Raw genomic sequence first — 15,193 nt, 5'->3', positions numbered from 1 at the left:
GGCCTGTTTAATGATGTTACTACGTTCACACACCTGAGGCTACCTGTACGGCTCCCATCTCGCACGGCCGCCGCATCAAAGCTTTCTTCAAACGCCTCTTTTATGTCGGTACTCTCGCTTATTTGCCAGATAAGAAGCTGGTGCCACTCTTCCAGGAGGAGGACCATCAACAGAGGGCACTCATAGGCCTGGTGAGTGAGTCGTCGACGGCTTTACTGCACAAGCACAAATAGAACGCACAGTGTGCGCTCAGAAGTGTATTTCTTGTGTTTTGGGGTTGTTTTTGTTTTTTTTCGGGCGCAGGGCTTCCACTTCCTATTAAAGTACATTTGACCACTTCAGCGTACAGAGTTTTGAGGTAAAAATAAGGACACAAAGTTCGAGGAAACAGTTTGTGGAAGGCTTTTTCCTGTGTAAATGACCCAGAAGTGCAGGCGGCCTCCAGAGAGAAAAGGTTTTTTATTATTTTCTCTCTTTTTTTTATTCATGTTGTGGAAGGATTGTGACGTTAATCCCATCCAACGGGGTCAAAATAAAATTCCATGTTTAGTTGAGTGCAAGCAGGTACACCCACGGGAATATTGTAATTTATTATAAATGTTTCAAACTCAAATGAAAGTACATTAATTGTAACACCTTTACTGAAACGTAAAATAGAAAACAAACAATAGAATCTGTTACAGAATTTAGGATAATTATAAAGTAACATGTTACTGTTCACATCACTACTTTTAGCGATAATGCAACTAATCACTACTATAGAGTTATTACTTTTATCATATATAAAAACAGTTGGAATTATGGAGTTGGAGTTATGCATGAACATTGAATTACATGCTGATCAAGGGACAATTCAAAATACTTTTCCGAGTTTTAGTAACTCGGAAAAATAACTTTGTAAAGAAATAATCACAAACTATGATTAAGTTGAAGAAATGTGATTTCTTGTTCACCAACCATCTGTTAAAATGTCAACAAAAGAATTAAAGTGTGTGCGGGCCTTTCATGTTATGCCGTCTATGTTGGACCTTACCTTCGACCACTAATGAGAAAATCGCTCGTTGTTTCTCCACAGACTGTGGGACAAGCCTGTTTTTTAGCGATTACATAATTAGTGGGGCTTCAATCAACTCCCATTGGAAAAAAAGAAAAAGAAAAAGAAGAGGCCTTCAGGCCAAGAGGGAAACGGAGGCTGCCCGGGACATTTGTATGCCAAAGATCGTTGTTGAAAAATTAGGCTTCAGAATCTGTTTGCATGAACGGCAAGAAAAGAAAAGCAACAATTTCAGGCACATTCTTCTTGGCACAGTTTAAAAAGAAAATAGAATTAGATACATTGTGACAACACAATCTACCAAAACACAATTTCCCTCACTGTTTACGTTCTGTGTACATGTGTAAACAACAATCTCATTCTAATGCGGCGCCAGCGAAGTGGTTATTTGTTTACGTTCCTCATGTTTTCTTATATTTTCTGGATTGATGAGCGACTGGGTGGAGCAATAACATCAGATGCAGCGCGAGGATATTTAGTCACATCTCAGACCTTCTGGATTAAAGCGAAAATTAATTCAGTTTAAACTTCAGTGTTTTTCAAAGACCTTGAGATGCCACCCAAATGAATCATTCACTAAAAGGATCAGTCGCATGTGCAGACATGACAAAGCGTCCAGATATTTAAAAAAAAAAAAAAAAAAAAAAAGTAGAAAGTCCTTCAGCGTCTTAAAAACAAGACGGCCTTTAATGTCCCGTCTCTCAAAATCAAACGGCGCCAGAGCAGAATACAAAGCCAAGGAGACAAGATTGTTTGTCGAACACCTTCTTTTCATCCTATCTGCACCGTGTGTGTGTGTGTGTGTGTGTGTGTGTGTGTGTGTGTGTGTGTGTGTGTGTGTGTGTGTGTGTGTGTGTGTGTGTGTGTGTGTGTGTGTGTGTGTGTGTGTGTGTGTGTGTGTGTGTGTGTGTGTGTGTGTGTGTGTATAATACTGTAAATACACTCCAGATTGTTGTTGGACAACAGTTTAAAACAGCTCCAGGAGGTGGACTTTCCTTTAACTCAGCTTGATATATGGACCCCGGGAAAATCTCTAGTGAAATGCTGACAACCGATTATTTCCCTACACAGTCATCTTTTAAGGTGAAGTTCCTGTTACGCTTCAGATGAGTCGACACTTAAAAAAAAAAAAAAAAGGGCATCTTAAGGTCCCCGTCCTGCATTTTTTTTTTCTTCTCCCCCTGTTCGCTGTTTGATGGACAATTTCATATCCCCCTCCCAGTTTTTCCCTGTACTCAGCACAGTTTTTAAAGAGCAGATAGCTCCGATTTAATGGAGTTCAGGCAAGATGCTGGAAGCCTTTCCGCTATTCTTAGACTCACCCAAGTCCGCCAGTCTTTCGCTCTTTATTTCCATCACTTCTTCCATTCACATCTCTTTAACTTCTTCCAGAACCTTAACTTTTTCATCCCCTCGCCTCTTTTCTTCCGCCTCTCATATCCACAGGTCTTCTTCTTCTTCTCCTCACTAAAAATCAATTTGGGGCGACATTGTAGTCAAGGGAAAGTTTGAGCTGAACTCAATTTGCCCCCGCCAGGCAGTCAGTTTATCTCAAAGGATCATCAAGTATGTGTTCTTTTTTTGCATTGCAGACGGTAGATCGGCTCCGAGAGCACGTCAACAGACACTTGCCTCGACTGGGGAAGAAGAAGATCGACTCGCTGGTTGTCAACTACGTAGCCAAACTGGTGGGTGCCCTGAGTGTGTGAGTGCAAGTCGCAGACAGGAAGTGAGTCCAGGAATTGACGCGGAGCTCTTGAGTTATGTTTTTTTAATGTCGATCCTCAAGTCTTTTCCCCGGGAAGGTTAAGTGATACAGCGCGTCGTCCGTTTTGACTAAATGGTTCCTGGAAACCATCAGGTCGCACTTTCAGTCCTCTAAAAACAAACGTGACACGTATCCTTAATCCATCCCAGGTTTTTATTTTTAGTCATTGTGGATCCACTGACAGAGTTTTGGCTATTTATATGCTGAGAGCTTGAACAGTGAGAACACTACACTTCAGACGAAAAAGCATTTTTTTTGTATTTGTATTATTAATTGGTGAAAAAAAACCAACTGTTTTGTTTGACTGGTTAAAAACAAGGAGAGAAATAAAAAAAAAAATGAATACAATGAAAACTGCAGATAATCCATCACAGGTAGAAAGATAGTGAAACTACATGGTGACTGAAGCTCGATTTATGAATTTAAATAGTCTCCATTGCACACACAATACTGTTTATTCAGTTCTAAATAAATAATAATAAAGTTTCCAAAAACGAAAGACAAAAAGGGAACTTCTGTTTATTATGATTTCTTCTGAAAACAATTTGTCATTGATCCACTTATATTATATTGAAGATTTTGAAGAAATAAGTTGCAGGAACATAGATAATTGGTGATAAAAGTGTTGCAAATCATCAACAAACTGCAAATGCATTGCAAATGCCACTGTTTTAAATAGATTCTCTGATCACAGTCCAAAAACTTGACAGGAGAGAAAACACGAGACGAAACCTGTGAAATCTTCAAATATCACTATCTGTGAGGATCTGTGAAGAAAATTAAACTTTAGTCAGAATCAAAGCATGATAGGACTTAGAATGGCTTCAAATTGCTTAATTACATGACAGTTTGTTAATTGTTCAGCTTTAAAAGGTGTTGATAACTGGATTTTAACTTTTTATTTTTGCCAATTTCAACTCGATGCTGAAGATAGAAAGCTGTTAAATGAAGCCTCATATTTACCAGACATATACAAACACACACACACACACACACACACACACATATATATAGATATATATGCTGTTGAAGTATTCCAGGTTTTTTTTATTGAAACGATGACCAAGAAAATCCATCCGAAAAACCTAATCAGGATTCCTCTATCCCACTCTTCCAGCCACAATCTACATAACCGAGTGCAGAGGTGTCCAAACTTTCTGTTTCAGTACTTTATAGAGGCTCTCAGTTCTGTAAAGTCAGACTTTAGTATTCCCAGAAGGTAAATCCCCCCTCACAGTGAGAGGCTGGCATACAGCACATATCAACACAGCCGTTATTAAATCGGGGCCAAGGTAAAGCTGGAATCCAATAGAAAGCAAGATGCACAGGGGTTTTTGGACTTCATAAAATTGCAAATGACGGTAAAAAAAAAAAAAAAGAAGACCGGAGCAATCCTCCCTGCTCACTGAGGGATCAGTCGATGCAGCTCGGCACGACGGGGCTCATGAGTTTTAACCTCCACCTTCAGACTCGGGAATGAAACTCTTTCATTCAGCTCAGCTTAAGTTTAAAAAAAAAAAGAAGTAGTTTCTCATCTTCGGGGACACAGACTTATTGAGAACAGACTCACACGAGGACCCATGAGGAACAGCCCCCGGGGGAGTTTTTTTTTTTTTTTTTTCCTTAAAGAACAGTCGGGCGAACTCACTTTCACATGCAGCCGACTCAAACTCAGGGTGGTACTCCGTCCACCAGGGACGACATCCCTTCATCAAATAAAGAACGTCTCCCCGTCTTGTTGGTGCTTATTGAGACTAATGGTTGTGTTAACACAGGGGAGAAGTTAAGGGAATAGATCCCAGCATTTAAGAGCCCAGGATTTTGTGTTATGATGGATTAGGGAGTTGCGTTTCCAGCCACTGTTGATATAGACGACTGAAGCGCTTTGTTTCTTTAAACTCGCGATGTCAAGGAAAAGTACGCAGCAATGTATTTATTCAGCACACAGAAAAGGTGTACTTATTAAACCTTTTGTACGCTGGAGATGAAACCAGTCAAGCTGAGGCTCATTAGGACAAATCGCTGATTCCAGATTTTAGTCTAATGGAGAGAAACCCATGCGGGGATTACCGTGTGCGAGTCTGTGGACTTTTTTTTGTATTATTATTACACAAAAGTATTATTAAAATATGTGTTGATGCTATGTAATTGATTACATCAGCAGAAAGGTGTTATTTGGGAAAGAAAGAGAAGTTTGTGAAAATGGAGAATGCATTAAGTTTATAATGATAGATCGGAGTAGATCTCTTGTTAATTATCACGTGACACCACACCCACCCACACACACACACACACACACACACACACACACACACACACACACACACACACACACACACACACACACACACACACACACACGCACACACACACACACGTCCTGGGATTTACTTTCATTGATCAAAACAAAAAATATTAACATTTAAATCATCCACACACACAGTGCAGAGAAAAGCAGAACAACAAATGATATAGAAAAGTGGATAATTGCAGGGAAATTAATAATGTGGAAATTGGTTTATTGAGCACTTACTTAAAATGGATTCTTTTATACTTTAAGAGGAGAGTTGTGAGAAATAACGGATCAATTAAACACAGCTGTTTGCATTTTTATTGACATTGGATCAGCTTGTGAACTAAACATGCACAATACACTCCCTTTGAATGCAGTTTGATTAATTGCAGGACGTAGTGTTCTTAATCAGGGTTATAGAATTTAGCTTTTATGAAGCATAATCTAAAGGAAAAACAAAATATACTGTATATGCAAAAGAAAAAAATACAAAATAATGGTGAACAAAGTATAAATATTGGACAAAATATATTTGAGGTGAGGAAGAAACTTACCTACTATTAATTTGTAACCCGCCTCCACTAATCAGAAGAGATTAAAGAAAGTGTAAAAAAAATAACTCAATCTGAAGTTCCTTTATGAATGTATGGGTTCCTGTTATTGCTTACTTTCATTTTAACTTTACGTATTTAACATGCTGGGGTAGATTCTTTTTTAATGTTATTTGTGTGTAAATTGTGTATATTTACATGCTTCATAACCCTTTTGATTTCTCTTTAAACTTAATTTGAAATCCTCTTCTCTATGTGGGTTTAGATGAGGCCATGAGTTAGCCTTGTTCCAAGTTATAGATTTGTTTTTGTTTATTATTGGTACATTTTCATTTTTTCACTTTTCAGTTGCATATAAATATGTATACAAATTTAAATTAAAAAAAATACCTACTTTTCATTTATTAGAAATATTTTAAATGAAAAAAGAAAACGGGGGAAATCTCCCGACTTCACCAACAATGAGCTTTTGGAGTTAAATATTATGTAAAACTTGTTAGAGGATGAAAGGTTCTGATTGTGTCGTATTGAACTCGTCCGTTACGTAAGTGGCGCTAATTGAAATTCCCATCCGGAGGTCATGTGAGGACGCTGCCGCTGGTATGTGGACGAGAGTTTCCCACTGGTGCGCAGGATGGAGCGGGAGGCAGCTCGGTTTCCTGTTTTTGCACCGACGGTGACGGAGCGGTGTTCCACGGAGAGAGGAGGCGGCGGCAGCCGGCACGTTTCAGACTGGGTCAAGTGCGAGTGGTGTTGAAACTTTTAGGGCCTGGTCGAACATTTGCTTACGTCCTGATGCGACGCGTTTCCCTTGTTCAGTGGAATAGAAAATGGGAAGTGGGGGGGGGGGGGGGGGGGGAGAAGGAAGTGAGGGCATCGATTGGAGAACAAATGTTTCCTCGAAGTAAAAAAAAAAAGTGTTGAAATTGCATGTTGTGAGAGAATGCGTGTGATGTGCAACATTTATTTGGGAAAATGTGTCACTTCAGTGTCATTGAGCATTAAATCCCTAAACTGTGTGTGTTTTATTTGTGTGTGTGTGTTTAGCTGGAGCTCATCAGACACATGCTGGAGTCGGTCTGGCTGAAGCAGAAGCTCGGGCCTCGTGTTTTGTCCTTGTGAGTCGCTCACGTCTCTCTTCAATGGTCGTGTTCTCGTCGTAAAGGTGTAACGTGTGAGGTGTTGGACGAACGCGAGTGTCTGGGCATGTGCTCTCCAGTGTGTATGTGTGTGTGTGTGTGTGTGCTCCCATGTGCAAAAACTGGGGATGACCTCTCTTCTCGCATGTGCTCATGTTGCATAACAAGTGTGTGCATGTGTGTGTGTGTGTGTGTTTCAGGACGCAGCAGGGCAGTCCGGGTGAATGGTCGGCCTTTCACTTCATGTTTCGGATCCTGGAATCCGTTCAGAGTCTCTGCTTACCCCTCCCGCCTGGTAACACACACACACACACACACACACACACACACACACACACACACACACACACACACACACACACACACACACACACACACACACACACACACACACACACACACACACACACACACACACACACACACACACACACACACACACACACACACACACACATTAATTCCCTGCAAAATGACAAAGTTGTGTAAGGCAAAGCTTGTAACTCACCTGTGACTTCCAATCCCTCAACTTCACCACACTCCGGTTTCCCTCCATTGTTGTCTCCGTATTGACATGGCTGTTTCGGTCGCCATGCGTATGAATGGATGAGCAAGGTCATCCAGCTCCTTCTATTTACCTAGATTATTTCCTGCAGACTTATTCTGAACCCGGCTGTAACTTAGCTGTAGACTTAATCTGTACTTAAGCTACTTTTAGTTTGTATAATTCAGTCTGTCTCCACTCCAGCCAGAATAACAATGGTGTGTTTGCACTGAGGGGCAACAGACCTGCGCTCCTCTGCACTAATGTAACCAAAAATATGTTAAACACGAGTAATGTGCCGACAAGGGTAAGGTAGAGGGTGAATACATTTTCAGTCATTTGAATTCGTTTTGGGCTGTCGGTGGCAACAAATACCCCCCGAATGACTCCCCCATCCAGTGATTTTAGTCATTTAGGAGTGAATGTTTGGGGGTTGAAATCCCGAAGTGCACAGGAATGGGAGAGAAAATGAGAAATGCCCCGCAGCAAGGCAGCAGACTGTAAGCGGTGAAGCCGCGAGTGAAACTGCAAGTGTAGCGAGTCTGTTTCCCTTTAGTAAATAAAGGTAAAAAAAAAATTCAAAAAGAAACACAAACCCAACAATTCACACTCTTACCCGAAGTTGTACAGCCAAGGTGACGTTAGGTAGTCTTCCTTTGGTTCTATTTTTTTTTTCTTCTTCTTTCTTCATTTCGATTGACAGGAAACTTTTTCTTCTTCTCATCTTCCCGCCCTTTTCCTCTCCGCCCGTCTGTCTCCAGGCTATCACACCGTGTTTGCAGTGTTTGCTGTGCGCTGCCTCCCGCATCACACCTTCCTACAGTACATCGACCACGGCTTCCTCCAGCTCACCGAAACCTTTGTGTCTCGACTCGTGACAGGTGCCGGCGAACACACACACACACACACACACACCCTCACACACACACACACACACACACACACACACACACACACACACACACACACACACACACACACACCCACACACACACGCACACACTTCAGGAAATATCATAGAATCTATGCCCCAAGTGAGTTGGAAAAGGCAGCAGCATCCAGTACCGTGTAGAAATGTATGCATTTATGGTTAAAATTGCCATTTATGGGGTTTAACAAAATAGAATATTATTTAATTTTGTCTGCACTTAATTTCCCCCCCATTACCATAATCTGATTTACACTGTGCCTTTAAAGGGGTCATATTGTGCAAAATTCCCCTTTTGATGGTTTTCCAACAGTAATAATCCCCACACCTGGAATGACGCCTCAGAAGTGGCGAAAGTGTGTCCTCTCTCTCTCTGGCTTGTTTCAATTTTCAAAAAATTGTTGCTCCAACGAGCCAATCAGAAATCAGACCCTATATAGTGTCATCGGGGGTTCAGCCAATCCCAATTAAGGTAGGCCCTTCCTTTGAATGCACATGCACAATGCACATGGAACCACGAGAGGAAGTACTTCCTCCTCTTCCCCAGTAAGGCATGTGTGGGTGGAGCCTGTCCAGTTCGGACGTACACAGCAGATTCTGAATGTAGCTCAGATGATCCAATATTCAAATGGATGAAAATCAAGAAAAAGATGGATAAACTGTGAATGCAATGTTTTTGGACAAACGAGACCATGTGGAAGTGTTGAAAAGCTGTATAATGTGACCCCTTGAAACACTCCCATGATGCATCACTCAAGGTCAGTTCACTTGGTCATCAAGCATTTAATACCAGTTTACTTTTAGCCGAGAGGAAGAAATCTATTATAGCAACTATTATAGAAGACATATTTTTGCAGAGGTCAGTTGGAAATCATTTATAGATACATATAAAGATGGGGAAATGTATTCATCTTTTAATGGTGTGTTGAATTTGATCTGTGTTCAAAGCCCAACTGGACAAACAGCCATGAAATTGGGCGTGAGATGGTTTTGTCGAAACATCTATAACAAGCCTCAGCGCTAAATGGTGAAACAAGTCATGGAAAAGTTTGCTATTGGGGTTGAAACGTGGCGCCTAAATTGCACTCTAAATACACAAGGCCATACTTTCCTATTAGTTTCAGTGTCTGTCAAATCACGTCGGTATAAAGCAGCCGAAGAAAATATGAAACTATTCATAATGTGGGGAGCATATTATGAGCCGTCATCAGGAGACATGAGGAGGCTCGTTCTCTTTGTGGTGCTGTCTACCGTTTGATGTCGACAGGCAAAAAATAAAAAAAATACAGAAGCGGATTCAGATAGTGATTGAAAAAGTAAAAGCCTCCCATAAACGTCAGCGTCTCGCTTGCGTACGGCAGTTTTTGTCGGAGGCGCTGAGATGCATAGAAGCCGAGCGTGAGGAGAGAGAAGCTGACGACCGCAAAGTGGCTGATGAGTCGGGTGAACAGCTCTGACTTTCTCTCGTCAAACTTTTAAATTCATTTGACCTCCCTTTAATTAGTAAGACGTAGAAGGGGTCCAAAGTGCAAATACGATGTAGATTGGTTTGTTTAGCGGAGCCTCGTCTTCTTATGTTCAGCATCATGCTCCAAAACACACAAAATGAATGCAGTTATTTCAGCAGTTACTGCAAATAAAAAGTATTAATTAAAAGTAACTGATGCAAATGTGAAAAGCTCTCGTTTATAAGCCCTATGTGCATACCATAAAAGACACTAATACTTTAAAGCAAGCAAAAGTGCATTAAGTTAAAAACCATATAATTACAGTCCGTTTTATGTTTTACTTTTAGCCACAGCTGTATGGTCATCGCCCACCTTGCTTTACCTCACAGCAAACATACGCGCTCTGCCACAAATATAAGCCGCATACTAATTCTGCACAGAATCTGCAGCATAGTCATCACTGCATTGTGCTGCGTAAATAACAGGAGCAATACGTGCCGCACAGTCGTATCATGTCGGTCACCATCATTAGTACATCTGCTGGGAAACCCCCAAAAAATTAAAATGGAGATATAGAACAAGAAAAATCGATATTTTTAACAAAAAACATGCAGAAATTGAAGCAAATGTAAAGCAGAATGCGGTCAACGCTGCAAAAGGCTTGCGTAATAAATATTAATTAAATGAATGCTGCCACCTGTACATGCACAGGAATGATAAACTGGGCTGCGTCGACGGTTTGCGCCGCGCGCTAATTAACTTGTGACCAGTGAACCCGTGAAAGCAGGTCGTCCTGCGGAGCTCGGGCTCCAGTGTGTTGGCAGGATGCAGCAGGAACGTCTCTGACTCATCTCGTATCGTGTTTACCAGTTTGATAAGCAGCACTGTCCTTTTTTTTGTGCGTGTGTTTGTCTGTTGTTTGTACAGAGAGGTGAGGCTTTACAGCTCCATGCTGGAAATACAAAGGCATTACTCAGCAACACTGATGAGGCTTTTTAATTAATTTATTTTTTTGTGGGAAAGTGCATTGTTCTGAAGCCAAACATTGTGGATTGGCGCTGAGATTAGCAGATCTTAAAATAAACCACCAACAAAAAACAGCATTCCTTATCACTCCTGAGTTTTCAGTATTTTTTTTGTCATGTACCGAGCAAACAAAGATCCTTGAAGATAAAGCGATTATCCAGAACAGCGAGTCCAAACAGTTTTTGAGCATCAAAGTGGGAGAAAAGGGGTTTTCCAGGACTTTAAAGTGAGCGGTGGTGTTTGCGTCACCTCTCTCCGGGGATTAATATAATATCTATTTTAAATTCAACTTTCTTCACACAGAGTAATTGGACGGGCAGGTGTGCACTTTCTGCCTCATTATAAGCACACACAAACACGTCTTCATTGAAGTTTTCCCCCCAAATCCAGCGAGTCTTACTTCACGTAGGTGCAAGACCTCTTTATTCCCATTTGTCTGGTTTTTACATTTAAATTAACGTCGCCTCTATATTCTTAGCACAGAATTTCACATATCTCCATAAATACATGCGTAGGGACCAAATCTGTATATTCAGAATATTTCTTGAAATTTCCACAGCAATTTTCTGCTCTTTTGTTGATTATATATATATACTATATCTTGAAATTCCTGCTTTGGCAGTGTGCAATATTAACACAAAGGTTTACAGTTATAAAACTACAAATGTTTCCCCGACATGGAGCTAATAAAGTAACTCGCAGGCAGGAGTCTGAAAGTTTAAGGAGTTTAATTGGATCATGGCTTCAGCCTCGACTGCAGGCTGCACACTAAATAAAGTCGGCATTCATGGGTAAAGGCCGTCGAGGATACTACCACGGAAAGAAAAGCAAAAAAATAAAAAGGCAATTTTTTTTTAAACCAATGCTGGAAATTAACCAAAATATCTACATTTCTTTGGGAATGTTGTGCATCAACTCTGTCCATTGTTATTGAAAAAAAGTCTGTTGCGAAATGGGAAACGATGAAAAAGCATGGTGGAGGTATCATCATGCTGTCAGCATGCATTGCTTCCTCTGGTACTTAAGTTAATAGAGGATATTGAAAAGTGAGTTTGAGGAACACTGGTATCATGGTTAAGAATAAAAAGTATCCTTAAAATCTGCAGTTGTGGAAAAGTCTCCTACCTTCTGGTGGAAAATACAGTGAAATGTATCCCCCCCCACAAAAAAAAAGAACTTCTCTTATCGCCGTTTCATTATGTGTGTTTTTAAAAGTCACCTTGACAGCATGACTTTGAGTCTAGGTTTTTATAGCGGTGAGGTCACGAGTTTCATTGTTAAGATTCAGTGTAAAGATAAAGTGTGGGAATATTTTGTTTTCGTTACTGGTCTTAATATTAATATTATGCAACTGAAATAAAATGCGTTTTTATAGAGGCTGAACGCTTGAAATGTTCAAGCATTCTGCATAAATAGTTGAAAATGACATGGCAGGAACATTTTGAAATCTCATGAACTAAAGCTGCGAGCTTAAAAGTTGTTGTTTTTTGTATGCTTTGACATAATTTAAAAATACATGGAAGGAAAAGAGATTTTTTTTTGGAAGATGCAGCAAGAGGTGAAGTCATATCATCAGTTATCTTATGAAGGTTTATCTTGTAGGAGATTATAAATCCATCTGCGGGTAATTCATCTCATATTTCTGAGCCTAATTCTGCAAAGCCTAATAGTGTAGCTCGAGGAAAATTCAGATGCTTTCACTTGATTACTGGTATTATTGAATAAGGATGGAACTGATATAACTTCACAAACTTGATTTCTTATTGGGAGATGAGTTGCAATAAAAACGTTATTTGCATGAGCAATTTCGGAGTTACAAATTGGAGGAATCAACAACGCGGCTTGCTGTCAAGCTGGCTGACAAGTTCACCACGAAGTTCATTGCTTATCAGTGCATTGAGTTTACCAACAATCATGTTAATACGTGTTGTGTTGTTATCTGAACTTCAGCTTGATGTTTTTTTTTTCTTCTCTACAGTAAACTAATTGGCCCCATCTTTTCCTTTCACTTGTTTTGTGTTTAGATCTGGACAACAGTGACGCCAACGAGAGACTGAAGTTCAGCATACTTAAGAGACTCCCCGAGGTGATGTTTGCATTTCTCTGTTTGGAATGACGGTATTTCATGCCGGCCGAGGAGCGAGGCTCGGCTCCGAATGTTTCTGTGTGAAGACTTGACCGCTCGGTTCAATCCTCGTGAATGAAGCGATCGGCCGCTTTTAATAGCTGTGCAGACTTGGGTGTAAAAACAATGTATGAAGACTGTCGTAGCCTCCTCCATTAGTGAAGGGAGAGGTTTGATCGCTTCTGGAATGGCTCTCCACAAACTTCCCATTCTGGTCCAATTAAAAGTTTGAAGTTATTTTTGGTCTCATCTCCCTCAAGCCCCCCTCAAGCCAATCACACAGCACTTGTATAACCAGCTGGTGTGTGTGTGTGTGTGTGTGTGTCTGTGTGTTCACGTCCTTACCCTTGTGTAACGTCCACGTGTTCTTGTCGGGGGGGGGTTTACAGTATGGTCCTCTTGTAGCTTTGCGTGTGTGTGCGCGCGTGGATTACATCCGCACCATTATCAGAGGAATGTCAAGTGTTTAGTGTCTCGCTTCAGTTTCCTCGCCATCTGACGTTTGTCGGGGGAGTTTGGCAGGCTGGAGGAATTTAGCAGGTACGACTCACACGGCAGGAAATGCTAGAGCTCTGACTAAATCCAGCAACCATCCTTGTAAATCTCATTCTAAATGTGCTTAAACACCCCGACCCGTCCACCTCCGGGAATTCTAATAACTCTATCATAATTCACTTTTCCCAAGGAAGACACACACAAGGTATGAGGAGGCGGATCCATTGACTCGATTGTGAATTCATCTAGTTTTAAGTGTTTTAAAAGACGAGATCTGGAGACTGGTTCCAAAAAAAGTAATTGGCGGGTGTAAAAGTTTCAATACAGCTTGAAATCCTCTGTCAGCTTGTCCATCATGTCAGTTTGATATTGGTTATTAATAATTCACTCAGAGCCCAGCTAAATTTGGACGAATCTCTAAGCGTTTTCCTTTTAGAGTTGACAGGTTTCCGTTAAATTGACATGATTACCGCAAAGTGGCATCTCTGTAGAGGCAGGTGACGCTCGTATAATCTCACTTCATTTCATTTTGAGGAGGTTTAGATTAAGGCATCAATGCGAGCTCCGTACCACCGATATGCTCTTTTTGAAACTCAATGTCATAAATCAAAAGTCGTCCGTGTGGAAATAGCTCTTCATTGATTTCGATCCGTTAGATAAAAAAATATATAAAAATAGTGATGATGATGATACCTAAGGAAAATGTGTGGCATGTAGTTTTATCCCTGATGGAGCAGGTTGCTTGTGTTTGTCTCAGCTTCTTTGGTCTCGCCTCTGAGGGAACGACACTCCTTGAAGTGATTCAGCAGCTTTTTTTTTCTTCTTATCAACTACGCAGAGCTTTAAGAGGAGACTTCAGCAAAAGCTGCAGTTTAAAAAAAAAAAATGTATTGTTACACCTGAGGTATCTCTTGGTTTTTAATATTATTTATTACCGTGGTGTGCATTTCATGATGTGGCATTTCTTTGAAACCGTTCATTAGCAGTCCCCGACTCAATCATAATTTTCATGCAAGTTGACTGAATAGAAACAAACAGATGTTCACATGCTGCAGGGATTTTGTTGATTATGAAAATGTGAACGACATGCCTGAAATGTAAACGGCGTCGTCTGTGCGTGCAGCCCATGGAGCGCAGGATCTACCATATGTGGGATCATCCCATCAGTTCAGCTTCGATCTCCAGAGATTACGTCAAGACTCTGCTGGAGAAGCACGACACGAATAAGGTAACCCAGACGACTGTGCCACACTTCCTCCCTTCCACTCAGACGAGCGAACATTTGAAACCACTTGATTAAAATGTGTTAAAGCAGCGACCCCGGGATGTAAATGCGCATGATGCTCTGGGCCAGTTCCAGGCAGATAATTGGCTGGCTGAGACTCTGCGTTTTTGTGAAGTTACAGACACATTTGTGCAGCTGCTCTAAAAAAAAGGGAAAAAAAAGAATGAAATAAAATGCAGGCAAGTTTATGTGGGGGGGAAAAAGTATAGCGACTACTCTCTTGGATGTGCTGAAATTTTTGTCTCGACTTTGTGAATCCTAAAGTAAAAAAAACTGCAGTTGTGTTTTTGTTCCCCCCCCCCCCCCCCCCCCATCTTCCTCAGGGAACTGAATTCGCTGGCAGAGACAAGCCTGGCTTCAGACCGGAGTTTCTACCTCTCACCTATGTGGCAAAAATACTCTCTGATATAGAGGAACAAGGTAGTGTGTGTGTGTGTGTGTGTGTGTGTGTGTGTGTGTGTGTGTGTGTGTGTGTGTGTGTGTGTGTGTGTGTGTGTGTGTGTGTGTGTGTGGTGTGTGTGTGTGGTCTGCTTGATT

At 40.9% G+C, this 15,193-nt stretch overlaps 1 protein-coding gene across 1 annotated transcript in view; it reads left to right on the top strand.

Moving 5' to 3' along the window:
- The window catches only part of gsap (gamma-secretase activating protein), a 29,794-nt gene that overhangs the window by 12,230 nt on the left and 2,371 nt on the right, over nucleotides 1-15,193 (top strand). Inside the window, exons 24-31 of the mRNA XM_080518072.1 lie at nucleotides 130-191; nucleotides 2,647-2,742; nucleotides 6,714-6,784; nucleotides 7,006-7,100; nucleotides 8,111-8,230; nucleotides 12,776-12,837; nucleotides 14,495-14,599; nucleotides 14,980-15,076. Coding sequence (XP_080374198.1) covers nucleotides 130-191; nucleotides 2,647-2,742; nucleotides 6,714-6,784; nucleotides 7,006-7,100; nucleotides 8,111-8,230; nucleotides 12,776-12,837; nucleotides 14,495-14,599; nucleotides 14,980-15,076 — 708 coding nt within the window. The remainder of the gene's footprint in view (nucleotides 1-129; nucleotides 192-2,646; nucleotides 2,743-6,713; nucleotides 6,785-7,005; nucleotides 7,101-8,110; nucleotides 8,231-12,775; nucleotides 12,838-14,494; nucleotides 14,600-14,979; nucleotides 15,077-15,193) is intronic.

Source organism: Blennius ocellaris, assembly GCF_963422515.1.
Source record: "Blennius ocellaris genome assembly, chromosome: 22".
Lineage (NCBI taxonomy): Eukaryota > Metazoa > Chordata > Actinopteri > Blenniiformes > Blenniidae > Blennius > Blennius ocellaris.
The sequence above is the reverse complement of the archived record's forward strand: the minus strand, read 5'-3'. Positions and strand labels throughout refer to the sequence as shown.